Source organism: Furipterus horrens, unplaced genomic scaffold, assembly GCF_987537825.1.
Source record: "Furipterus horrens unplaced genomic scaffold, mFurHor1.1.pri manual_scaffold_1, whole genome shotgun sequence".
Classification (NCBI taxonomy): domain Eukaryota; kingdom Metazoa; phylum Chordata; class Mammalia; order Chiroptera; family Furipteridae; genus Furipterus; species Furipterus horrens.
This window is the reverse complement of record NW_028327171.1, coordinates 128,596,387-128,622,009: the sequence shown is the minus strand read 5'-3', so window position 1 is coordinate 128,622,009 and position 25,623 is coordinate 128,596,387. Positions and strand designations below refer to the sequence as shown.

Sequence of the window (25,623 nt, the reverse complement as noted above, 5' to 3'; positions counted from 1 at the left end):
TTGAGATTGAGAATCTTTAAGGAGAAACACTTTTGACTGGGGTGTGGTGTAAATGGGGGAGGATAAGTTTAGTTTTTACCAAGTGTTGTTTTAGGCATCTGATACATTGTTAGACAAGTAAGTAGTTGCCTTTGGAGCTCAGAAACAAGTCCAGAAAGACAAGTACAATGATCTTCCATCTAAAGTTATAATTTTTAACATTTTGACATGTTTTCATTATATATTTTTCTTTTTTCTTTGGAGCTCAGAAACAAGTCCAGAAAGACAAGTACAATGATCTTCCATCTAAAGTTATAATTTTTAACATTTTGACATGCTTTCATTATATATTTTTCTTTTTTCTAAGTATGTTTCATTGATTATGCTGTTACAGTTGTCCCAGTAATTCCCCCTTTGCATCCCTCTGCCGGGTACCCCACTTCAACAATCCCTTCCCCTAATTCTTGTCCTGCATATAAGTTCTTTGTCTTTTCCCTTTCCTATACTATTCTTAACATCTCCCTGTCTGTTTTGTTCCTACCAATTATGCTTCTTGATTCCTGCACCATTTTCCCTTTTCTCTCTCCCCCCTTCTCCCAGTTGATAACCCTCCAAATGATCTGCATACCTGTTATTCTGTTCCTGTTCTGGTTGTTTGCTTAGTGTGTTTTTTTTTTTTTTTAATTCTGTTGTTGATAGTTCTGAGTTTGTTGTCATTTTCATGTTCATAGTTTTTATCTTCTTTTTCTGAAATAAGCCCCTTTAACATTCCATGTAATAATGGCTTGGTGATGATGAATTCCTTTAGCTTTACCTTGTCTGGGAAGCACTTTATCTGCCCTTCCATTCTAAATGATAGCTTTGCTGGATGAGTAGTCTTGGTTGTGGGTCCTTGCTTTTCCTCACATTGAATATTTCTTGCCAGTCCCTTCTTGCCTAAAAAGTTTCTTTTCTGAAACCAGCTGATAGTCTTAAAGGCATCCCTTTGTAGGTAACTCTCTGCTTTTCTCTTGCTGTTTTTAAGATTCTCTCTTTATCTTGAACCTTTGGCATTTTAATGATGATGTGTCTTGGTGTGGTCCTCTTTGAGTCTAGCTTGTTTGGGACTCTCTGTCCTTCCTGGACTTGTATGTCTATTTACTTCACCAAATTTGGGGAGTTTTCCGTTTTTATTTTTCACATAAGTTTTCAATTTTTTGCTCTTTCTCTTCTTCTGGCATCCTTATGATTCGGATGTTGGCATGTTTGGAGATGTCCTGGAGGTTCCTAAGCCTAGCATCATTTTTTTGATTTCTTGTTTCTTCTTTTTGTTCTGGTTGAATGTTTATCTCTTCCTTATGTTCCAGATCGTTTGTTTGAATCCCAGCTTCTCTCCCTTCTCTGTTGTTTTTCTGTGGATTTTCTTTATTTCACTTAGGGTAACCTTCATTTCTTTATTGTTTTGCCACAATCAGGAGTTCTCTTACCATCCCGATAACCAATGTTTTGAACTCTTCATCTGATAGGTTGGCTATATTTGTTTCTTTTAGTCCTTTATGAGGGGTTTTGTTCTGTTCTTTCCTTTGGTCCATACTTTTTTGTCTCCTGAATTTGGCAGCCTCCCTGTGTTTGTTTCTGTGTATCAGGTACAGCTGCTTTTACTCCCTCTCTTGGTAGCGTGGCCTGTGTAGCAAAGGCTCCTGTAAATTGTTTGGGGCGGAGCCTTAAGTAATTGTCAAGGCGGGGCTAACACTTTGCATCTTTGTGGCTCTGTGTATGATTTGGAGCTTGGAGAAGCGAGAATGCCGCTGTCTAGCTTTTGGTGATTTAGCCAGCTCTCGCCCTGTTTCCAGTCACTTCCCTCACTTCCCGTATGTGATTGGCACCCTTCCAGTTGCTGCCCTGGGATCTGTGTATTTTCTAAGGTGGTGCAGGCTCTTTAAGTGCCAAAAATTCGGCAATTTCTTCAGTCCCCTTGACCCCCACTGCTTTTTACAGCCAGAGGTAATGGGGGTTTATCTTCCGGGTGCTGGAACCCTGGACTGTGGGATCTGGCCTGAGGTTGAATTGCTGGCTCCCAGGGTATCCCTCCCGATTTTTATCCACCACACGTGAATGTGGGATCATCTGTTCCTCAGCCACCACTGCTTGTCTGAGCCACATCGCCTGTCCATCCCATCTCTTCCGTGATTCTACCCTTCCTACCCATCCGGATGAATGTGGCTTCTTTAAATCCTTCATTGTCATACTTTCATAGAGCTTGATTTTCTGATGGTTCTAGTTATTTGTATATGAGATCTGGTCGTAATTCTTTCTATGGTTGCATGACGAGGCAAAGTGTCTACCTACGCCTCCATCTTGACCATAACTGAACCATCTAAAAATATGTTATATGAATAATTTTATTTCTAAATACTTATATATGCATCTCCTAAGAATGATCTACAGTTTGGTTGTCACACTTAAGAAATGCTTTCCTCATCTAATATATACTAACGATGTAGTATTTCTTGGGTTTTTAATTTTTGGTAGTTTTATTTATTTTGATGTTAATAATATTTAATTTGTGTTTTATTTTTCTTTTATAGTGGCCAATTCGCCATGGTATAGTTGAAGACTGGGATTTGATGGAAAGGTTTATGGAACAAGTGATCTTTAAATATTTAAGGGCAGAACCTGAAGACCATTATTTTCTCTTGGTAAGTATAAATTGTAATTTCACTAAAGAAACTTTTCAAGAAACTTAATGTTTGTATCACATGTGTATTCACAAGGGCATACTTTGTTGTTTATTTAATTGCCGTATGTCTAAAAGACTTTGTTAGAATGCCCTATCTTTAAGACCATCTAGTTCTAGGTTCCATTAAATTAGTAATATGTTGAAGCACCAGAGTTTAGGTACTTAATAGGTTCTTTTGATAAGTAATATGTGATCTTTTTGTTAGGAACAGTAAGGTTCAGAAAAAAGCCAGAAATAAGCCACTTTCCTTTTTTATTTTTAGTCTGAATATTTTATTAGTAATTCTTGGTAACGGAAATACAATTAACTTAATTTTTAAACTTTTTTCCTTCTTTTTACCAAAGTAGTGCATGCACATCGCTTAAAAAATCAAATGGTATAAGATTTAAAACAAAAAAATAAACAGCAGTCTCCTTTCTTATCTCTCCCAACCCTTGATTCATGTTCCCCAGAGGCAAACATTATAAATTTTTAGAGTTATTTTCTGAATAGTATTTTATAAATATAAACAATATGCTTCTTCTGTTTTTTGTTTATTTCATAAATACTAGGCACTCTCTACTATCTAGTGGAAAAAGATGATATTTTGTCCTTTTTCTTTTATTTCCCCACCCTTAACACGAAATCTATTTATTCTCCTCCTCCCCTCTATGTAGTTATATCATAGTTTTTGATTTAATCACTATTTTACATTTTGTTATGGGGCTTTATGAATATAGGCATACTTTGGAAATATTGCAGGCTCGGTTCCAGACCACTGCAATAACGTGTCTTAATCTTTTAGCTGGTCGAACATCTTAATTTATTAAAAAACCACAACATCTGTGAAGTGCAGTAAAGCGCAGTGCAATAAAACAAGGTATGCCTGTATTGTTTATGGCTGGACCGTAAACATAAGGTTGAAAGAACTTTACAATGAAAAGCCATATACCCACAACCTAGGCTCAACAATTAATTTTATTGTAATTGTTTTATGACATCTTTGAGTTACCCATTCATTATTTCATCTTTTCTTAATCACTACAAAATGAGTTGCAGATGGAGTTGTCAACTAGAATTCATTCTTTGTTTACATTTTTTCTTTTACATAAAATATATGTGCTGTAAAATGTACAAATCTTAACTCTACCATTCAATGGGTTTTGAGTAGACAGGTGTTGGCAAACTCTCTCTAAAGGACGAGATAGCAAATATTTTTGCTTTGTAGGCCACAGGGTCTCTGTTGAAGCTACTGAGCTCTGCTGTTGTAAGCAGGAAAGTCGCCACAGACAAGGCTTAAATGAATGAGTATGGCTGTGTTCCAATAAAATTGTATTTATAAAAACAAGTATTTGTCTGGATTTGGCATATAGGATGCATGATGTAGTTTGCCCATCCCCTGATTTAGACATATGCATACATCTGTGTAACCTAATCTGAACTTTTATGGAGATTTAGAACATATGGCCCCAAAAGTTTTCTCATGTCTCCTTTTCCGGTTAATCCTTGTCCCCATGCCCTAGAAGCAACTGCTGTTGATTTTTTTCAGCATAGATTTGTGCCTACATTTGAATTACATAAAATGAAATACAAGATGTGCTCTTTGATAAGACTTTGGTCACTATAATTTTGAGATTCATCCATGTTTTAAGCATACCAGTAGTGTGTTGTTTTTTCTTGATGGGTTGTATTCCATGAGAAGAATATGCCTTACTGTGTATTTTCTGTTGATGATCACCTGGGCTGTATCCAGTTTTTGACTATTAAGAATATTTTGGCTATTGTAAACATTCTTATACAGATTTTCTTTTGAGGACATGTGTTTTCATTTCTCTTGTGTAAATACCTAGATATGGAATTGCTCTGTCATAGGGTAGATGAGTAATAGGTTTTATAGGAAATTTTCAGAACTTTTTCTAAGGAGTTGGACCTCTTTGCACACACACCAACAATATGTTAGCGATTTGGTTGCTCTGTATTCCTCCCAACAATTGGTGTGTCATTCTCTTTAGTTTTAGCCATTTTAGTGGGTGTGTAAGATTTCTCATTTTGGTTTTAATTTGCATATTCCTGATGATTAATGACATTGAGTACTTTTTTTAAATTTGTTTATTTACTTATTTATTTTTAGAGGGGAAAGGAGAAAGAGAGGGAGAGAAACATCACTGTGTGGTTGCCTCTCACTCGCGCCCCAACTGGGGACCTGACGTGCAACCTAGTCATGTGCCCTGACTGGGAATCGAACCAGCGACACTTGGCTCGCAGGTCATTGCTCAATCCACTGAGCCACAGTAGCCAGGGCTTGAGTACTTTTTTTATGTACTTACTAGCTATTGGTATTTTTTCCTTGTGAAGTCTCTGATTATATTTTACATAGTACTTGTTTGTCCTGGAGTTTATAATTTACCTGCCTTGGTTTTTTAGTTCGCTGTATTTTATATGAATTGCTGTCTTCATACTGTTCAACGTAATTCCAAAACTCTCTTAAATAAGTTCAAAACAGGCCATTTAGCTATTACAGGTTTTACATACGAAAAAGTGTACTCCTGATTAGTTTTTTAAAACTTTCTTCATGATGTCTTTTAAAATTGAAAAAAAGATTTAATATGTCATGAATTCAAGTTTTATCATTCTTTTTCTTTGTAATTTTTTTCTCTAAATTTAAGGAATCGGTGGCTTATCTCAAGGTCGAAAAGTTAATTCTTCTGTATTAAAATTAAAAGTTTTGCTTTCAAGTTTAGATGTTAGAGATAATAAAAAAGGATTGGGTTGTCATATCAGACTGATAAGAATAAGAGGTCTTACCCAGTTTCTAACTTTAATAATCTAAACGAATTATATGATGATGAGGCAGAGGTGAAACCTGGTGTTCAGGACTGCCAATGCTGTTTCGTAGGTCCTTTTTTCCTCAGACTTAACGCACATGTTTTTAAGTGATGTATGCAGCCCCATAGCTAAAACCGAAGAGAATTGTGTAAACATTTTCATTTTATACTCGCTTAACAGTTAGGTAACTTTTATTAACATTTTCCAGGAAGCTGTACCATAAATTTGTAGAATCTTGCCTTATTTACTATAATTATAGACAGACCAGGTACATCCTCCTACAAACATTGCTTAGATGAGGATTCTTCCACTAGTAAATGCTATTGGTATGTTTGCCTGGAGGTCTGTCATTACCATGTTTACAAGGTGGTTTGACTGGGTCTCCTCCCTCTTTTCCTCCTTCCCTTTCTCAATGTTTAATTTTTATGAGTGGTGTGACATACTAATACAGTTTCCTTTTTTTCTATAAATAACTGCATTATTTTAGCATATGTATAAATCTGTTTGAATTCTCTATAGTTTTTCTTTTATCTGTGTGTCTGCCTTTACCTCTTAAGTTTAATGCCTTTTAAATACGTTTGAAATAAATTACTTTTTAATTTATAATTGTCTAGAAAGTTTTCAAAATAATTTGATATTGTTTCTTTAAAATGTTATTCAATTTAATAGACTGAACCTCCTCTGAATACTCCAGAAAACAGGGAATATACTGCTGAAATAATGTTTGAGTCCTTCAATGTTCCAGGCTTGTACATTGCTGTGCAGGTAAGCAAGTTCACAGTTAAGAGATGCTTGACACTTAAATTTTAATCTGGTTTAATTCACTCTTAAAAATATATATATTTTATAACCTCATTGCATATCATAATTCTTTATTGAATCGATAATTTAGAAATCATAGGAAATTAAGTTATGTATTCAGCAAAAGAGAAGTGTTCAAAAAAGTTAATGGTGTTTGGTTAATTCAAGGTCTTTTATAAGACAAAAAAGGGAACTAATGTTTATTGAGTGTTTACTTCATGTCAAAAACTATATATATGTTTGTTTATCCTTGTAACATTCATTGTGTCCTTTTTTAATAGTCTGTTTTGAGTGATTTATTGCTAGGAACATTTGACCACCTTGTTCTTTGTTCCTCTTTATATCCTATATATCACAAATCCCTGTAATATTTTATTGCACTTAATATGTGTATAATCTGTATGCTTCAGCTTCTCTCCCACCCTTCAGGATTGGAACTCACCTCTTATTTTTTTTAACCATATTGTAATTGTGATACTTGGCATATCACAAATGCTTAGTGAATATATAAACTATTGTATAGTTCTCTTAGCCCACAATGATTGTGGTGTGATTGTGTGTTAAAATTAGAGGTCAGTCTAGATATCTTTCTAGGTCCCTTTCAGCTATTATATTGCAAGTAGCTAAAATAAAACCAGTTTAGCTCTGTTTTCAATTATTAGTCATATATTTTGTTTGAAACATGGAGTGCATAAAACTTAGATTTAAAAAAATGAACTAGCTGTGTTAATTTCTTAATTTGCAAACTCCTTTTTAGAAGAATTACACTTTATTGCTCATGCCACAATTTTTCACGGAAAAATGTTATCAACTTTGTTTCTTAATTGAATCATAGTATTTGGAAGTATACCAGGGCTTTTCTGTGGGTAAATAAATTTTACATATCCACAAATGCATGTTAATTAGAAAATTTGGAGCTAAATTTTAAAAAGTGATGCTTGTTTACAGACATCTGTATATTGAAAACTCTGGTGATTGGGTGGTTGGTTGTGTGCTTCTAGTACTTTGTTGTTTGTGATAGGCTATCTATCCCATATAAACATAGTTTTAAATCTTGACAATCTTAGTATTGTACAATTTCATGTTAGTCTTCCAAATTTTTTTGGCTTTAGGAGAAAAATGGCCTTCACTAAAATATGGAAAGTTTATAAATATGTCCCTAAAAGCAATTATAAGCCTGTAAGTTTGTCATAATAAAATGTAGGATGTAAACAATTTGATTTCATAGTGTAAATTAATTTTATTTTCTTCCAGAGATACATTTGAAATTGAATAAAGTATTCCAATGAAATATTTTTTAAACTGCCTTTGTTTTTATTTTTTGCCTGTCTTATTTCTTTGTATTCAAGGCCGTTCTTGCCTTAGCTGCATCCTGGACCTCAAGACAAGTAGGAGAACGGACACTGACCGGTACGGTAATAGACAGTGGAGATGGTGTCACTCATGTCATTCCTGTGGTAAGGATATTTTAAAATCTCTGAACAGTACATCAAATAACACATCTGGCAAAGTTAAAGTATACAAATTAATTCCACTTTCTAAAAACTTTCAATATTATACTTTTAACATTTGCTGTTATTTGGCTATTCAGTTATAACTGTATTTTGCTCAAATTATTGTTAAAATTTTATGAACGAATTCTAAAATGTTTCTTTTGCTGTAATTTTGTACTGCTAGAAAATAATTAAAAAATTATTAGAAATAGTTTCTAATTCATAATTAGGAAATGATTAATTTGAGTATCAGGAATGGAAATATATTTCTTTCTTTTCTGAAGCATGGAATTCTGTTTTGCAGTTTGATGTGTCTGTGTCTGTTAGCCAGCTGGTAGTCTCTCTCAGCCTTAATTAACAATTTCACACTGGTGTGTGACTTCTTAGATTTATACTGATTATTATTTTCTTGCTTTCTTTTGAATTAGTGAGTTATTTTAATAGCTCTATTTTATCTTCCTTATTGGCTTATTAGCTATGCTATACTTTTTTGTTATTGTCACTTGCTTGTTTCTTGGTTGTTGTTTCTCTAGGGCTTATAAATAGTAAACATCTTTAACTTATCATAGTCTAAAATAATATTCTAATATTTTTAACACTTCTCATCTGTATCATCATTGACACTCATTTTATTTCTATGTGTTATTCCTCAATAGTACATTATTTATTTCATTGTAAGTTGTATATTAGTTTTGCTAGGGCAGCCATAGCAGAGTACTACAGACTGAATGGCTTAAACAATAGAAAATTAATTTTTTCACGGATATGGAGGCTACAAAGTTTGAGGTCAAGGTGTTGGAAGGGTTGACTTCCTCCTGAGGCCTCTCTCTTTGGCTTGTAGACTTTGTGTCTGTGTCCCAGTCCCCTCTTTTTTTAAGAACATTAGTCATATTGGATTAAAGTCTACTCTAATCATCTCATTTTAACTTAATTACCTCTTTAAATACACTTACTGTATATCCAAATGCAGTCACATTCTGGTATTGGGGATTAGCACTTACAAGAATTTGGGGAGGGACAGGTCATACGAGTCAGCCCATAACAAGTAGTCGTCTTTAAAAAAGATTTTGAAAAACACATAAAATTCTTTTATATTTACTCACATACCATTTTCAGTACTCTTTATTCCTTTGTAAAGGTCCATATTTTCATCTAGCATCATTTCTGTCTGAATGATGGCTTTAATATTTTTAATAGTGTTGATCTACTGACTGAATTCTTGTACGTTATGTACAGCTGTTGAAAAAATCTTTTGCCTTTATTTTTGACAAATAATGTTACATGGTGTAGAATTTTAGGTTGACAGTTTTCTTCTTTCTATATTTTAATGATGTAGTGCTACTGTCTTCTGACTTATTTTGTTTCTGAAAATGTCCGCCATAATTCCAGGGTTTGTTCCTGTAACTAATGTTTCTTATCTGGCTTCTGTCAGGCTATCTCCTTACATATTCTGGGTTCACTAGATTTTAGCAATTTGATTGTGATGGTACCAAAATGTAGTTTTCTTAATTTCTTCTCATTGAGCTGCTTGGATCTATGGATTTGTAGGTTTCATCATACCTGAAAAGTTTTTGTCCATTATTTCTATACATATCTGCTCTGTCCATCATTTACTTCCTTATCTCATAGTTAACTGATAACTTTTTAATTTTTTCTAACCTTATTTTTCCTGTACCATTTTGGATAGTTTCTATTTCTCTCTTCAGGTTCACTATGTTTTACTTGTTGTTTAATCTGCTGTAATTACATTTAATGTATTTTTAATATCAGATATTTTATTTTCGTCCTTAGAAGTTCTGTTTGGGTCTTTTTATAGCTTCCATTTCTCTCTTCCTCATGTTTCCATTGATCTTCTCGATCACATGGAGTAGATTAACTGTTTTAATGTCCTTGTCTATTAATTCTATATCTTTGACAACGTTTCTGTTTCTTTCTCTATTGATTGATTTTTCTCCTGGTCAAGGGTTGTATTTTTCTGGTTTCTTTCTTGCTGATAATTTTTGATTGGATACTGTATATTCATATCGTTAGGTCCTGGGTTTTTTGAACTCCTTTAAATATTTTAAAGTTTTTTCTTGGGACACAGTTAAGTTACTAGGAATTAGATTCTTTCACAGGCTCCTTTAAAACATTAATTATTAAGCATGTCCAGAACGACGTTTTGTTCTAGGCCTACTTTGTCCGTCCTCAGTATTGAGGCAGTACTTTTTTGAAGAGTCTATTAGGTGCTGTATGTTTGAGGTCTTTAAACTCGGGCTATTGGGAACACAAGCTGTTCACAGCTGAGTATGTGTTGGGGATTATTCTGCTCTTTTCTGAGGGTTCTTTCTCTGGCCTTAATGACTTTCTCATATGCATGTGATGATTACTAGTCAACTAAGATGACACTTCTCTTCAGATCTCCAGAGCTCTTTGTCTATGGTGCTTCTTCCACTTTAGTAGTCTGACTTCCAAACTGTAGCCACCTTGACATTCCTGAAATCTAAATTCTGTAGCCTTAACTTAATGAGACCCCCGGATTCTAGGTTCTCCCTCCCATTTTTGCTGCCCAAGAACTCTCCCTGGGCAGCAAGATGTGATGTTTGTAGCTCTCACTGTGTTTGTTTTTCCTTCTCTTAGGGCTCACTGCCCTACTCTGCCTGTTCTCTAATATCTGAAAACCTTATTTCATATAATTTGTCCTGTTGTATTTTTAAGGCGAGAGGATGAATTTAATCATAACTGTTCTGTCATGTGCAGATGAGGATATTCCTGACGTTCTTTGTGAATAAAATTTAATTTTGCTAATATTTTTTAAAAAATTTTTGTATTTCTTACTTGTATCACTAAATTTATTAACTCATTCTGCGGAACTTAATTATTTGGCATTATGATGATACATGGAATGTCTCAGGCTTATGAAATTGGTACCTCCTTCATTGGGGAAAATAGTAGCCAGTTTGTGAATTAATGATCATAGTCCTATAGTACAAACTAAATTTTTAATAGAAATTACGAAAGATTTAAAAATCATCTCCTCTGAAGCCTGCTATATAAAACATTTAATACTTCTAGAAATTATTATTTCTGTTATTGACCCATTTCAGTCTTGGTTATAAACTATCAGTGGGAAAATTTGTCTTAAGTTGCTGGCCATTCTTGGTACCTGTTGAGTATTATAAATTTTATGATAAGTAAACTATGAGGAGTGTAGTTGAGAAATAAAGACTACAAGAATTGTCCTGGGATAGTCAGTATTAACATAAAAATACACTAACTTGAGGTATTGGTCTTTAATAGCTAATTATTTAGGTTTTATTAATTTTGAAAACATTGACAGTAAATTTGATACTTTTTTTTTCCCATCTAGGCTGAAGGGTATGTAATTGGCAGCTGTATTAAGCACATTCCCATCGCAGGACGAGATATAACATATTTTATTCAGCAATTGCTGAGAGACCGAGAAGTAGGAATCCCTCCAGAGCAGTCCTTGGAAACTGCTAAGGCAGTAAAGGTAAAAAGTGATGAAAGTATGATTCGGTTAGAAATTAAAATCAAATTCATAATGTTAACATGAAAAATTCTTAAGAATAGTATTTAAAAAATCTTATTAAGCAGTTACAAATCAGTACCCTTAATTATTATATGTTTTATCTGTATTGTAAGGTAATTTTGGGGGATTATCAACCCATTGCCTGTTCTCTTCACATTTCAAAATTTAAGAGGACTTAACATAGAAGAACATTTCTACCAATTAACTAATATATTTTGGTGATTATTTCCTTTTGTAAAATAAATCAGTTTACTTCAGAATTCGCAATCTTAATTTCTTCACTGAATTCCTTATTTTAATTCTAATTTTTTTTGGTTACAAAATGTTTTTGATGTGATTATTTTGACTATAGAATAGTTGGCTCAAGTGTTATAACAAATAGAAAAATGTTAAGACTTGTTTATAAGGTATATATGCTATATAAGTCTTTATTTTGTCAATGTTTCATACAAACTGTCAAAATACTCAGCCTGGCTTTTTAAATTTATCATTTGTCAACATATTAGTGGGTCTGTCACCTATTTTGAATATGTATAAGGAAAACTGCCCTGGCAAAAAAACTTCATTACAGTAGTCCCTCTCTATATCGCGGTTCACATATCACAGCCTCACTGCATCGTGGGATTTTTAAAAATATTATATTTAATTATTTATCGCGGATTTTTTGCTATATTACGGGATTTTGCAGTACTGTATACGTATGTTGTTAAAGTTACGTAGGTTTAAGAGTGTAGAATATGTTTAAGAACATAAGTAGTGTTTATAAAAGTGTGGAAAAGATTAATAAGGGAGTGGAAAAGGTTAATAAGGGACTGGAAAATACATATAAATACTAAAATAAATGTAAGGTTCCTACTTAACGGATTTTCACCTATCGCGGTGGGTGGAGGGGAGCGTCTAGAACGTAATACCCGTGATAAGTAAGGGAATACTGTAATTTATCTGGCTTTGCATGTTTGATTATAGGGTTTTCATCACTCTTTAAAGGTTAGAGATGAAAATGAATTTGCTACTTTCTAAGTAGTAAAGGAATTATAAATGACTGCCAAAAGTCACCCCAAGTTGGTGGCATCAGTATTTGCTATGTAAAAAATTAATATGAACATTACTGTTTTAACATCTTTGGGAAATCTATGGAGTTTTTTAAAAAATAACAAAAACACCAGGGATTTAAATCTGTTCTAGAGAATACTGATGCTCAGTCTGAATGTATTTTAAGGATCATTATTTCTATGTAATTCTTGCTTCCAAGGTTTGGAGAAAGAAAACCTAATATAACATAACCAAATTATCTTTTGTTTTCTAATATTCTTTCCTTTATGTTATTTGATTATCAATAATAATGTTTGTATCTATCTTCGATAGAATTCTTGATGTGCAAAAATATGTGAAATGTATGTTTTTCTTTATAAGGAAACAATGAGGTTGTCAGTCTGGAGTCCAAAAATTGCAAATAGAATGTTATAACCCATAACATTTTGAATTGCATTTTACTTGGGACATTTAGCCAAATATGCAACAATTCAGCCTTGTAGGTGTTATAGTGAGAAAGAATAATTTATATCTTCAGCCTTCTTTCTTTTGCTTATTTACTTAGACCATAATAAGTTTTGTTCCTGATAGGTGTTAAGGATTTATATTAATCTGTGTGGATTAATCAATTATTAATTATTCAGTTCTGTGTGTATTTTATGCTTTCTCCTCTCTAGAATAGAGACTCCATTTATTACTGAAACATATAAAATGTTGGATGACATTAATGAATATTTCCACGAAATAACATTGAAATAGTCAAACTTTACTTGTTAATTTGTCAAATCATAGTCTATTCATATATGAAGCCAGTACTACACATATATTAATATCCCAACAAACTTTTCTTCAACTAAATTTCCTAATTTTTTTTTTTGAAGATTTTTTTGTTTCTAGTTTACTGAAACAATGCCTCTTTTTTTTTTTTTTTTTTTTTTTTTTACCTTTCCTGGTACAAGAGGAGAAAAATTACTTGGTTTTTCTTTGTTTGCTTTTTAGGAGCGCTATAGTTATGTCTGCCCAGATTTAGTAAAAGAATTTAACAAGTATGACACAGATGGATCAAAGTGGATTAAACAGTATACTGGAATCAATGCAATCTCAAAGAAGGAATTTTCCATTGATGTTGGTTATGAGAGATTCTTAGGACCTGAAATCTTCTTTCATCCAGAGGTAATTTTTTTTAGATGGAATTGTTTAAAAATATTCAGTAAAAAAATATCAATCGACTATAAGATTATTCAGTGACAGTTAATCTCAGGAACTTTCTTTTGTAAACTAAAATGCTATAATAAGTTACATTTTTCAAGGAAAAAAATGACCTGTGTTAAAACGGCTGAGCAGTTACTGTTTTTCATGTATTTAGAAAAATAAAACCTTTAATATTTGTGGCTTATGTGGGGTCCTGAAAAGAGTGGAGTCCTTAAAATTTATGATTATTTAAACAAAATGTAAAAGAGCCTTCAATTGATATAAAATATTAAATTATTAGTAAAATAGTCTTCCATCTCTGAAATGTTAGTAACATACAGGCTATATTAAGTTAATGAAAAATATGTGCTTTTAATAATGACAAGTTTTTGTAGTACGTAAGAAATTCAACTTTATTAATAGAATTACTAATGTTAAATGCGTATTCTTGTTTATTCATTTAGTAAATAGTGGATATGATTGTCATGGTCTTAGTTTAAGCATTGAATATTCAAAAACTACTTTGTCTTGCTCTTACCAAGCTTAAAGAATGAGAGATGAATATCTAAACAGGTGTAATTGTTTTAATGGATGCATGTACCAGGTGAGGGATTAGGAGCAAAGGGCATCTAAGTTTGCTTGGGAGAACCAGAGAAACTTTCTAGAGATGACAGTTGAACTGAAACATAAAGTATGAGTGGGTATTTGTTAGGCAGGTATGCTAAGGGAATATCTTGCTGGCAGAGATAAACTGGGTTAGAGGCCTGGGATATGAGAGAATTAGATAATAAAATATAAAGGAATGAAGTGGTAGGATATGGATCCAGGTAGATAGGTGTTTATGAGGGACTAATATGCAGTGCAAAGGAGTTACAGGGTTCTGTAGTCATGCAGAAAATTTTAGCATGGAATTGAGACAGATTTTTGTACAGTATTAGGAAGGTCACTCTGGCTGCACTGGTTTGGATAGATTGGAACAAAGGTATGAATTGTGTTGGAAATAGGTAAGTTTATTGCAGTTTTTCAGTTGAAAACAATGTCAGTAGGTCAGTGAGAATGAGACAGGAGGTAAGAGAAAATGAATAGAAACAAAATGACTTACTGATTGCTTAGATGTGAGAGGAGTGAGACTATGAAGAATCTCTGATGATTCCCGGGTTTGTAATGTGAGTGACTAGATGTGCCATCCTTTCAGATTAAGAACAGTGAAGGGGAAGAATAGGCGAGGTGGAAACATGAAATGATTTATTATGCATCTTTAAAACGTTCCAGAATGAACACTTGGATTCGAAGATTTTGAACTGTGGTGGGTTCTTGAGTGAGCATAGATCTGAAGTCATCACCACATGTGGAACAAAGGAAGAGATTGTTGGGAAGATGATGTGGGACAATGGGGAAGAATGGGGCCTAGTCAACACCAGCACTTTATGGACAGGCAGAGTAAGAGAGCTTGACAGAAATACTGAAGAATGGAGAAAGGGAGAAGCCAAGCCAAGGGATTGTGGTGCTAACATTAAGAGAAGGGAATGTTTGAAGAAGTGAGATTAAATAGTAGAGTCAGTTGATGCAGTAAAGTGAGAGGGGAAACTTGAGAAGTAGTCATAAGTGTTTAGCATTCAGGTTATTGGTGACTCTAGGGGAGCAATTTCATTGGAAAGGTGTGTAGAGTAGTTTGGTGCATCAGTGAGAGGTGAAGGTTTGGGAGTTGACAGTGTGGACATCCTGGGATTATGTCTTTAAAAAGTTATCTTCAGTGGTGCTTTTAGTAGAGAGAAAGGACAAGATTAGATATGTGCATTCATTCAGTTCACCATGTTTTTCAAGAATAGACCTATTTTTTGTATCAACTGTGTCACTTTACAAGTGAATTTTAAGATTCTTTCCCCTGTACTTATAGCTGTTTCTGTCGTGGTTCCTCTGTCATTTGAAGGATTCACTGTTTTTTTGTTTTGGTTAGATGGAAGTATAGGTGTCTGAACTCAAACAGTGAAGATAAAATATATGAAAGTAAGAATATTTATTTTTGAACTGCTAAATTGATCACAAATATAAGAACTATTTTAGAAGAAATGGGTTTGGCCTTTTCTTCTTTTTTTTTTTAAGGAAATTGAGGGGGGTTTTTGACAGCTTTTTTTTTTTTTTTTAATTTTAAGATTTTGTTTATTGCTCTGGCTGGTGTGGCTCAGTGGATTGAGTGCCCGCCTGTGAACCAAAAGGTTGCCAGTTTGATTCCCAGTCAGGGCACATGCCTGGGTTGCCTGGGTTGCCAGCCAGGTCCAATGTATCTCTCACACATCAATGTTTCTCTCCCTCTCTTTCTCCCCCCCGCCTCCCTTTCTAAAACAAATACAATTTTAAAAAGAATATTAAAAAATTTTTTTGTTTATTTACTTATACAAAGAGGAGAGATGAGAAATGTCACTGTGCAAGAGAAACATCTGTTGGTTGCCTCTAGCACATCCTCAGCTGGGGACCTGCCAGTGACCTTCAGTTCACAGGCTAGTGCTCAATCCAATGAGCCACAAAAACCAGGGCAACAGAGCTATTTGGATTGCTGTTGTGTTGGGTTTATTTTCCATAAATTTTTCAGAGGATAGAGACAATATTTCTTCATTGATAATCACTTGCAGTAATATGAAGACCTGACCTGGGAGTAGTTAGAGGTAAGACCAGTACTTTTGCTGAAAGTAAAAGAAAAGGTGTGGACTTCTGGCCAAGATGGAGGTGTAGGTAGATGCCCTTTGCATCCTTGCACAAACATGGGAAGGATTATAACTACCTCTAAACAAAGGGCAACCAGAACTGCCAGAAAACCAAACTGTATGGAAGTTCAACAACCAAGGATATAACAAGAAATATTCATCCAGATGTGTAGGACAGGGGAAGATGGGGAACCGGGGCGGAGAGCACGTGGTGTGGAGGCGAGTCGGAGTGGCAAGGCAGCGGCTGTTGTCCCTTATTCACGTGTGGTGGGTAAAAGCTGGGAGGGACACCTGGGAGCAATCTTGGTCCCAGGCTTGATTGCACAGCTCAAGGTTCCAGTGCCGGAAATAAAAAGACTTCATAGCTTCTGGCTGTGAAAACCAGTGGGGGTTCGGGTGGCAGAAGAAACTGCCAGTCTCTCAGGAGAGTCCATTTAGAGGGCCCCCACAGTTCTACAATGTATGCAAACCCACCCACTCGGGAACCAGAGTGGCGCCAGTCCCATACGGGAAGTGGGTGAAGTGACTGGAAAAGTGGTGAGTGCTGAGTAAGCAGCAGTGTTCCCTCTCTGACCCCTCCACCACATGCAGCACCACAGAGTGGTGAAACAGGTTGCTCTGAACTGATGAATACCTAAGGCTCTGCCTCTTACAACGTAACAGATGCAGCAGCTCTACCTAATACATAGAAGCAAACACAGGGAGACCGTCAAATTGAGGAGACAAAGAAGTATGGCCCAAATGAAAGATCAAAACTCCACTCAGAAGTAAATGAAACAGAGGTAGCCAACCTGTCAGATGCAGAGTTCAAAACACTGGTGATAAGGATGCTCAGAGAAGTGATTGAGTATGGCAAACTCATAAGGGAAGAAATGAAGGCTACACTAAGTGAAATAAAGAAAAATCCACAGGAAATCAATACTGAAGGGAAGGAAGCTGGTGTTTAAATCAATGAATTGGAACATAAGGAAGAAATAGTCAACCAGTACAGAATGAAGAAACAAGAATTCAAAAAAACAAGAAGATAATAAGAAGACTCTGGGACATCTCCAAAAGTGCCAACATCCAAATCATAGGGTTGCCAGAAGAAGAAGAGGGAGAGCAAGGAATTGAAAACTTATTTGAAAAAAATAATGAAGGAAACTTCCTTAATTTGGTGAAGGAAATAGACATAAAGTCCAGGAAGCACAGAGTCCCAAACAAGTTGGACCCAAGAGGACCACACCAAAACACATAATAATTAAAATGCCAAAGGCCAAAGACAAAGAGAATCTTAAAAGCAGCAAGAGAAAAGAAGAGAGTTACCTATAAAGGAATTCCCATAAGACTATCAGCTGATTTCTCAATAGAGACTTTGCAGGCAAGAAGAGACTGGCAAGAAGTATTCAAAGTGATGAAATGCAAGGACCTACAACCAAGATTACTCTGTCCAGCAAAGCTAGCATTTAGAATGGAAGGGCAGATAAAGTGCTTCCCAGACAAGGTAAAGCTAAAGGAGTTCGTCATCACCAAGTCGTTATTATAGGCAATGTTAAGGGACTTACTTAAGGAAAAGAAGGAAGATCAGAACCATGAGCATTAAAAAGGCAACAAATTCACAACAATCAACAACTGAATCTAAAAAAGAAACTAAGTAAAAAACAAACAGGAACAGAATCATAGACATGGAGATCATATGGAGAGTTATCACTGGGGAGGGGAAGGGGGGAAATGAGGGAAAAAGTACAAGGATTAAGAAGCATAACTGGTAGGTAAAAAATAGACAGGGGAATGTTAAGAATAGTGTAAGAAATGGAGAAGCCAAAGAACTTACATGCATAACCCATGGGGGTTGCTAGAGGGAAGTGGAGTACCTGGTGGAGGGGGGCAAAGGGGGAAAATTTGTGACAACTATAATAGCATAATCAATAAAATATACTTTAAAAAAAGAGAAAAAAGAAAGGTCTAAAAATATTCTTAATAGGGACCCTAGGTTGAGTCTGTTAGTATTAAAGTATTGAATAACTTCCAACAATTTATTGTTAATTTGTTTATTGTTAATTCTTTTTCTCTTTATCGCTTTACTAAATATTAATTGCTTGCTTCTTTACTTCATAGTATTCTACTTGTCACCTGAGGTTCTACAGCACTGTAGCTCCTGAGCTTTTTCAAAGATATATTCAAATCATATTTTATTTCTTTCTGTGCAGGATTCAGTTTATATGAACATTTAAATGTTCTGTAAAATTTTTATTTTTGTATATTGTCCATTAAAAACTGCTCTGAGAAGGGTGTGAAGAGATATAGCACAGGAATGAATGACCTTATCCCTGCCTTTTACTTGCTCATGGTATAGCACATAAACTATCTTAAAGGTAGATAGTATTATGAGAAGGTTAACCTGTGTGTATGTTTTTGTGTGTGTATTATTGTTTTAGATAAATATTGTTGACTGTGGTTATCAAAGATCATTGTAGAGAATTCCAAGTTGTATATTAACATCTTGATAACATTTTAAAAAATGAATATTGTAGAACATACTTTGTCAGATTGTTAAATGTTTTCTGTCCAGGTTTTGTGGATTAAATCTTTTAAGCTGTTGACAGATTCACAGGTTTTAGAGGTTATTTGGGGCGGTAGGTAAATGTGTGTTATACAACACACTTTCCAGATTTTTTTTTTTTAACAGATTGGTTAGGGAGGTAGGTTTGAGATGGAAAGATTTTGACAGTTTAAATCATTATGGAAATGGAATGAGGTTTAAAATGTTTTTAAAACTTAATTTTTAATTGTGATATTTAAGTCAGTAGTGATCTAATCTCTATTATATATCCAATTTTACTTTTCAGTTTGCTAATCCAGACTTTACTCAACCTATCTCAGAAGTTGTAGATGAAGTAATTCAGAATTGCCCTATTGATGTTAGACGTCCTCTCTACAAGGTCAGTATTTGCAGCTAAATTGTTATTCAAGGTCATACTTTAAAAACTTCCTTTATTTTATGTCCATTGTTGAATATTAAATTTTGAAACATCTCTCCCCAAAAGGATATAATAAGAATTTAGTGCCATTTTTATATCTTTAAAATTTTTATTCTTTCTTTTTAAATATAGGTCATACTTATTTGTTTATTTTTCTCCACTAATATAGAATATTGTCCTCTCTGGAGGGTCAACCATGTTCAGGGACTTTGGACGTCGTTTGCAAAGAGATTTGAAAAGAACTGTAGATGCCAGGCTGAAATTAAGTGAGGAATTGAGTGGTGGTAGATTGAAGGTTGGTTTTTTGTTCTTTTTTTTCTGTTATTGTTGGGAAGGTTGAGGGTGCCTTGATTATTGTAATGGGAGTGTGACATGTCTGCCAACTTTTGCTTTATTTAGAAAATAAGAGGAACCTGTCAGGTATTCTAATGGAAAGTGGTTAGTATGATAGATTCATATCTATATTCTTGGTCATTTGATTCCTCTAGGATATTATCTACATTTCCAGAAAATATTGTTAGTTGTAGCTGTGAGAGAGATTTATGTTTGATCCTTGTTAAGTGTTAAATATTGAAATTAAAACATTGATTCAAAGGATATGTTGCTAAATAAAACACATTTTATTCAATTGGAAAATTACCCAGAATGAGGGATCCTTCTGAGGCTACCATAATTCGTCAAAATTACTTAAAAGTAAAATACAGTACTCTGGAGCTTGCTGCCTCTTGAGAAATTGCATAACAGCTGACTGTTTTCAGCTCCTAAATTTTGATTATATGAAGCCTATCCCTTGTATTGCAGTTGCAAAGTATGTTTAGCCCTGATTGGTGTGGCTCAGGCCTGCAAAGCGAAAGGTCACCAGTTCTATTCCTGGTCAGGACACGTGCCTGGGTTGTGGGCCAGGTCCACAGTTAGGGGCGTGCAGGAGGCAGCTGACTGACATTTTTCTCATACGTCGATGTTTTTCTGTCTCCTCCTTTCTCCCTTCCCCTATCTCTAAAAATAAAATCTTTAAAATAAAAAAGTATGTTTAAATAGTAGTTAATTTAGTTCAGTGATTTTGAGCCTATTTGATGTCATGACACACAAATTAATTACTAAAATTTTGTGACACACCAAAAAAGGTTATATTTTTTGCTTATCTGACAAAAAATAGGCATAATTTTGATTAATTCACACCAGATAGCTGTTACTGTCTTGGCTGTTGTCATTTTTTAATTGACATTCTAAGGAAAAGGAAGTCAGTGCTGCTGACCGATCAGTCAGGTATTGTGTGTTTTAAAAATTCTTGAGGCACACTGGTTGAAAATGCTGGTTTAGTTTGTAGTGAGGGACTCATTACAGCTATAAGAAATGTTGTTTTTTGAGTGTAGTATTTCAATAAAGTAAAACTGTTTAACATATTTTTAAGCTCTTGGTATATTTCTAAATCAGAAATTAGGGATTTCCTCCACAGTGATGTCAGCACTGTACTGACATTTAGTGATACAGGGAAAAATGTGACATAAGATTCTGCTTCTTTCCCTTTTATTTTACTTGATAGTCATTTTTTAAGTTTTAAAACATTTTTTTGAAATAATTTCATACAGAAAAGTTGCAAAACCTAGTGGAAATTTTTATATTGTTCACCTAGATTCCCCAAATGTTGCTATTTTATATATACTTTATTTTTTATTTCTATAAATACATGTATATACAGAATATACACACATACCTACACATGCAAAAATCATTTTTTTCTGAACTGTTTGGGAATGAGTTGTATATATGGTGGCCTGTTATCCCTAATAGTTTAGTGTGCATCTCTTATAGACAAGACATTAAAATTTTAAAAAATCAAGAATTTCATCTTGATCCAATATAGTATCTAGTTATAGACCTGATTCAGATTTCACCATTTCTCTTATTTATTTATTTATTTTTTTAATAAGCAAAAGCAAAAAATACATATTTTTTTCTGGTCTAGGGCCCAATTTAGGATTACATGTTTGAATTAGTTACCATGTCCCTTCAGTCTGGAAAACTTAGTCTTTTTTAACCGTTAACCTTTTTAAAGAGTACAGGTCATTTGTTTTTGCAGTGTTTCTCATTTTGGGGTTGTCTGATGTTTCCTTATGATTAGGTTCAGTTTATCACTTTTGGCAGTATTACCACAGGAATGATGTACCCTTTTAGTGCATTTATCACTACACAAATATAATTTGTCCCTATGTTAATTTAATTAAGATCACTTGGTCTCTCAGATTTTTCTACTATAAGATTAATTTTTTTCTTTTATATTCAATAATCTTCTTAAAAAATTTTTGTTTATTCTTAGAGAGAGGGGAAAGGAGAAAGAGAGGGAGAGAAACATCACTGTGTGGTTGCCTCTCACTCGCGCCCCCAACTGGGGACCTGACGTGCAACCTAGTCATGTGCCCTGACTGGGAATCAAACCAGTGACACTTGGCTCGCAGGCCGACACTCAATCCACTGAGCCTATATATCCACAGGGCTTATATTCAATAATCTTATGGGGAGATACTTTCAGACTAAGTATCCTAATTCTCTTCAAACTTTCAGCCACTGGTTTTAACATTCATATTTCCTAAAATAGTTATTACTGCTGTAGTTGCCAAATGCTATTTTGCAAATTCCATCAACCCTCTTATGGTTTTTAGTCTCCTTTTACTTACAGATGAGTTTTCCCTTCTCATTCATTCATTTATTCATTCAGTAATACCTGGATAAACTGCTGATTTCTTATATTATTCCATAGTCTGTATCATTAATATCATAATTTAATATCAGCGTGTTATTAATACTGTTAATGTCATTAATTTTGATGCTCATATTTTACCCGATTTGGGCAGTGGAACCTAGCTTTCTTGATGTGGTCTCCATATTCTTCAAGCACTTTCTTTTTTGGCACAGCAAGATAATGTCTTCTCCAGTCTAGGAATCAGCCCTTTCCTACCCCCAAGGCATCCTTGTTCATTTTAGTGGAGAATACTGTAAGAAATCAAGTTTTGGACACTAGGTGTATTCATTGCTACTGCATGTCACTGCTTCTAAGCCTTTTGGAGGTCAAGTTAGGATGTATGTGTGTTGGTGTGCACATGCACATCTGTATCTAGTTCTCTGTGTAAATTAAAACTGTGAATTCATACTGATACTGCCAGTTCCAGAATACCAGAAGCTTCATTCTAGCCTTCTACTTTTCCGTATTTGTAATGCCTCTCTCTGACAGTGAAAAACCTGGCTTCCGTTATCTACAATATATTTTACGTCTTTCTCAATCCTGTTACATACATATTTATAGTAATTTCAGAATTGTTGACCCATACCACTATGAGAAATAGCCTACTAACTAGAGTTCAGTATTTGTTTAGTTTTTATCTTCAGTCTGAGGGCATAGTCTTAATTCTGGATTCACAAGTTACTTGGATTAGCTCTTTCCCAACTTCAGTACAGTTATGTTTTTTAAAAAAATAAAATGAGGTTAATATTTTTCTCCTGTATCATCTTGCCTTGCCCGATGTGCCCTCCACATGTTTTAAATGAAGTTTTATTTATTTTCAAGTATGTGAAATGTTTCGTTTGATGTATGTAAATTTACATTTAAGGCAAATGATACAGAAACTGTTATTTTAATTTACTATTGAATTGATCTTACTATGTCTTTTTTAGCCAAAACCTATTGATGTACAAGTCATTACACACCACATGCAGCGATACGCAGTTTGGTTTGGAGGATCGATGCTGGCTTCCACGGTAAGTGTTATGAAGCTTAATTTTATAATTTTATTTTATTGTTTTATTTTTTAAGTAGAAGAATCTTTCAATACTTAATTTTTTTCAAAGAATAAGAGAAATTTTTTAAACTTTTAAAGTTTTAAACTATGCAACCTTGGATTTAAAGCCATTAAAAATGAAGAGATAAAATTATTTTTTCCTTAATGTTATTTGTCTTCACTTGTGCTGTGTGACCTAGTTGAGTTTATGACTTTGCCCTTTGAGCAATGAGAGAACTGAAAGAGTATCGAATTGTCTGTGTATATCAGACCTAGAATGAGGAAAGCAAATTGGTTACAAGTGTTTGTAGCATGACTAAGAGTGGTTTATCTGTACTTCAGATTAATGCTGCTGCTTTAGATTATTGATTTAATATATAGTTTGGGAAAATGTCAGTAGAATAGTTTTGGCACTTGAGAATCAACCTTCCATTCCTCAAAATTTCAAAATCTAGGACAAAATAGGTGCCGAGAAGGAAATGGAGGGACGTGAGTTAAACACTCCTTTTCAATTCTGGTTTAGGTTTGTAGGTGATTTTAAGTCATGGTTGCTAGAGTTTCTAAGCTTTGTTCAAGTATTGTTGACAGGCTAATAACAAATATTTTAGATTTAACAAATTATTTTAAAGCACATAAAAGAATGTTAGATTTTTGACCTTTATGAAAATATATGTTTTTGTTTTCAGCCTGAGTTCTACCAAGTATGCCACACCAAAAAGGATTATGAAGAAATTGGACCTAGCATTTGTCGTCACAATCCAGTGTTCGGAGTCATGTCGTAAAATTGACTCCATAGTTACTGGGGTTAGGGAGGTGGGAAAGAAATAATCTTTCTGATTACTTGTTTTGTCTGGATGGCTGGTTTTGAGGTTTTAAACCTGACTTGAAATAATGAGACCAAACATAATTATACAGGAATATTTTAATAAATATATCAACATGCGAATGTAGAGGAAAGCCAAAAATGATTAAGTGTTTTTCTTTAGATTGAATATTTGAATTTTATGTGTAACAAAAAGAAGTGGGTTTTAGTTCTTTCTGTGCCCTGATATTTTGTATATTATTGAATTATCCAAGATTTAATGGGATTTATCGGTATGTAGATAGCTCTATAATGCTTGAATTGTACACTTCTAAGTGTGCAGTGCAAGAGCTTGTTTATATTTCATACTTTTTATACTTTGAGGAAAAAAGTCAAAGAAAAACTAGTATTTGAGTACAAAAACAGTGACCAAGTAAAGGATAAATTCAAAAAAATAGCCTCATGAGACTTGACATGCACACATGCTCATGGGATTCCAGTTATTATGAATTGCTGCCATCCCCCTGTGCTGCCCCAATGGTTTTCTTTGCAAGTGCTTTTGGAACTAAGAAGCTAGGATCTTGAATGAACTGATGCCTGGTAGTGCTTTCTGATTTCTCGCATTCTGTTTGTTGCTTTAAAGAAGAAGTAAAGACAAGACTGTTGGACCTGTATTGCAGTTCTGTAGTGTCATTTCTTATTAAAAAATGAATAATTTGATTACCAAAATTCTTATATTTAAAGCCTAACACCATTCTAATAAAGGCACAAATTTCTTTTTAATATTTGTTTCAAGCTCTTTAATCTTTATAAGTTAATCTGTTTTCTTCAAATCTCTGCAATAGTTCTTTAAAATCAGAACAGTTGGTTAGCAAGCTGACTTTTTTATGTGCTCTAAACTAATAATTGTGAACTTTTAATATGTTCAGTGCTTTCATTTTGATAACTGGATCTCCATTTGATATTTCATTTGTATAACTCATTTGCAGTCTGAAAATTTTCTTAGTGCCAGTCCCTGACATGTCTTGGAAAGTTAATTTTCTTTGCATTTTAAGATATCTGGATCATGAAGAAAACGTCATGAAAATAAATTAAAACTGAATCACCGTTTCTAATGTTTTTTTAGAAGCAGTGTCATTCTACTTTGTTTATGTACTTTCTATGATTTCTGTTTCTGTTGGAATAGAGGGATGCATTGAAATTTGTAATGTGTGTGGTAGAAAATTTCTTGTGAACTTCAAACTTTACCAGTTATTTATAGAAGACAAAAATGGGAGATTTTTCCAGGTTTTTTTAGAACTTAAGCAGTAATACCAGTGCACATTTGAGCTTCATTACGCATAAGAATAACACACAGGATTAGTATACCTCTATTCAAAAATTAAAGAACAAAGTGTGTTTGTTGTTTGTTTCTAATATAAAGGTAGAATTGGGGTGTAGACTTTATTTTTTATTTAGATGAAACTGGATATTTAAAATTATATTATTTATATGAATCTTAGTTCTTTGAGTGTGGGAGCAAAGAACAAACTATATATCCTATAGTAGTAGTAGTAGTATCAGTATCAAAGATCTTTTTTTTAATTGAGAAAATATTTTCATAAACATTAAAAAGAAACTATTCAAATAGTATTAAAGAGTAAATGGTGAAAGTAGGGTTCTTTCCCACTCTACCCTGTCTCATTTTCTCATCATTACACTGTTAGAAATGTCTATGTGTCCTTGTACTTTTCTGTGAATATTGAAATGAATATCGCTCCCTTATTTTACACAAATAGGAGCTTACTGTATATACTGTTGCAAATATATTTTGATAATTAACTAAATTGGTAAG

General features: G+C 33.9%; 1 protein-coding gene across 1 annotated transcript in view; it reads left to right on the top strand.

Annotated features, from left to right (window-relative positions):
* The window catches only part of ACTR3 (actin related protein 3), a 64,205-nt gene extending 39,633 nt beyond the window's left edge, over positions 1-24,572 (top strand). The window contains exons 5-13 of the mRNA XM_090279403.1: positions 2,547-2,657; positions 6,173-6,268; positions 7,654-7,761; positions 11,147-11,290; positions 13,361-13,534; positions 19,083-19,175; positions 19,384-19,509; positions 22,884-22,967; positions 23,674-24,572. Of these exons, the coding sequence (XP_090135529.1) occupies positions 2,547-2,657; positions 6,173-6,268; positions 7,654-7,761; positions 11,147-11,290; positions 13,361-13,534; positions 19,083-19,175; positions 19,384-19,509; positions 22,884-22,967; positions 23,674-23,769 (1,032 nt within the window). The 3' untranslated portion in view covers positions 23,770-24,572. The remainder of the gene's footprint in view (positions 1-2,546; positions 2,658-6,172; positions 6,269-7,653; positions 7,762-11,146; positions 11,291-13,360; positions 13,535-19,082; positions 19,176-19,383; positions 19,510-22,883; positions 22,968-23,673) is intronic.
* The last annotated feature ends 1,051 nt before the right edge of the window (positions 24,573-25,623 follow it).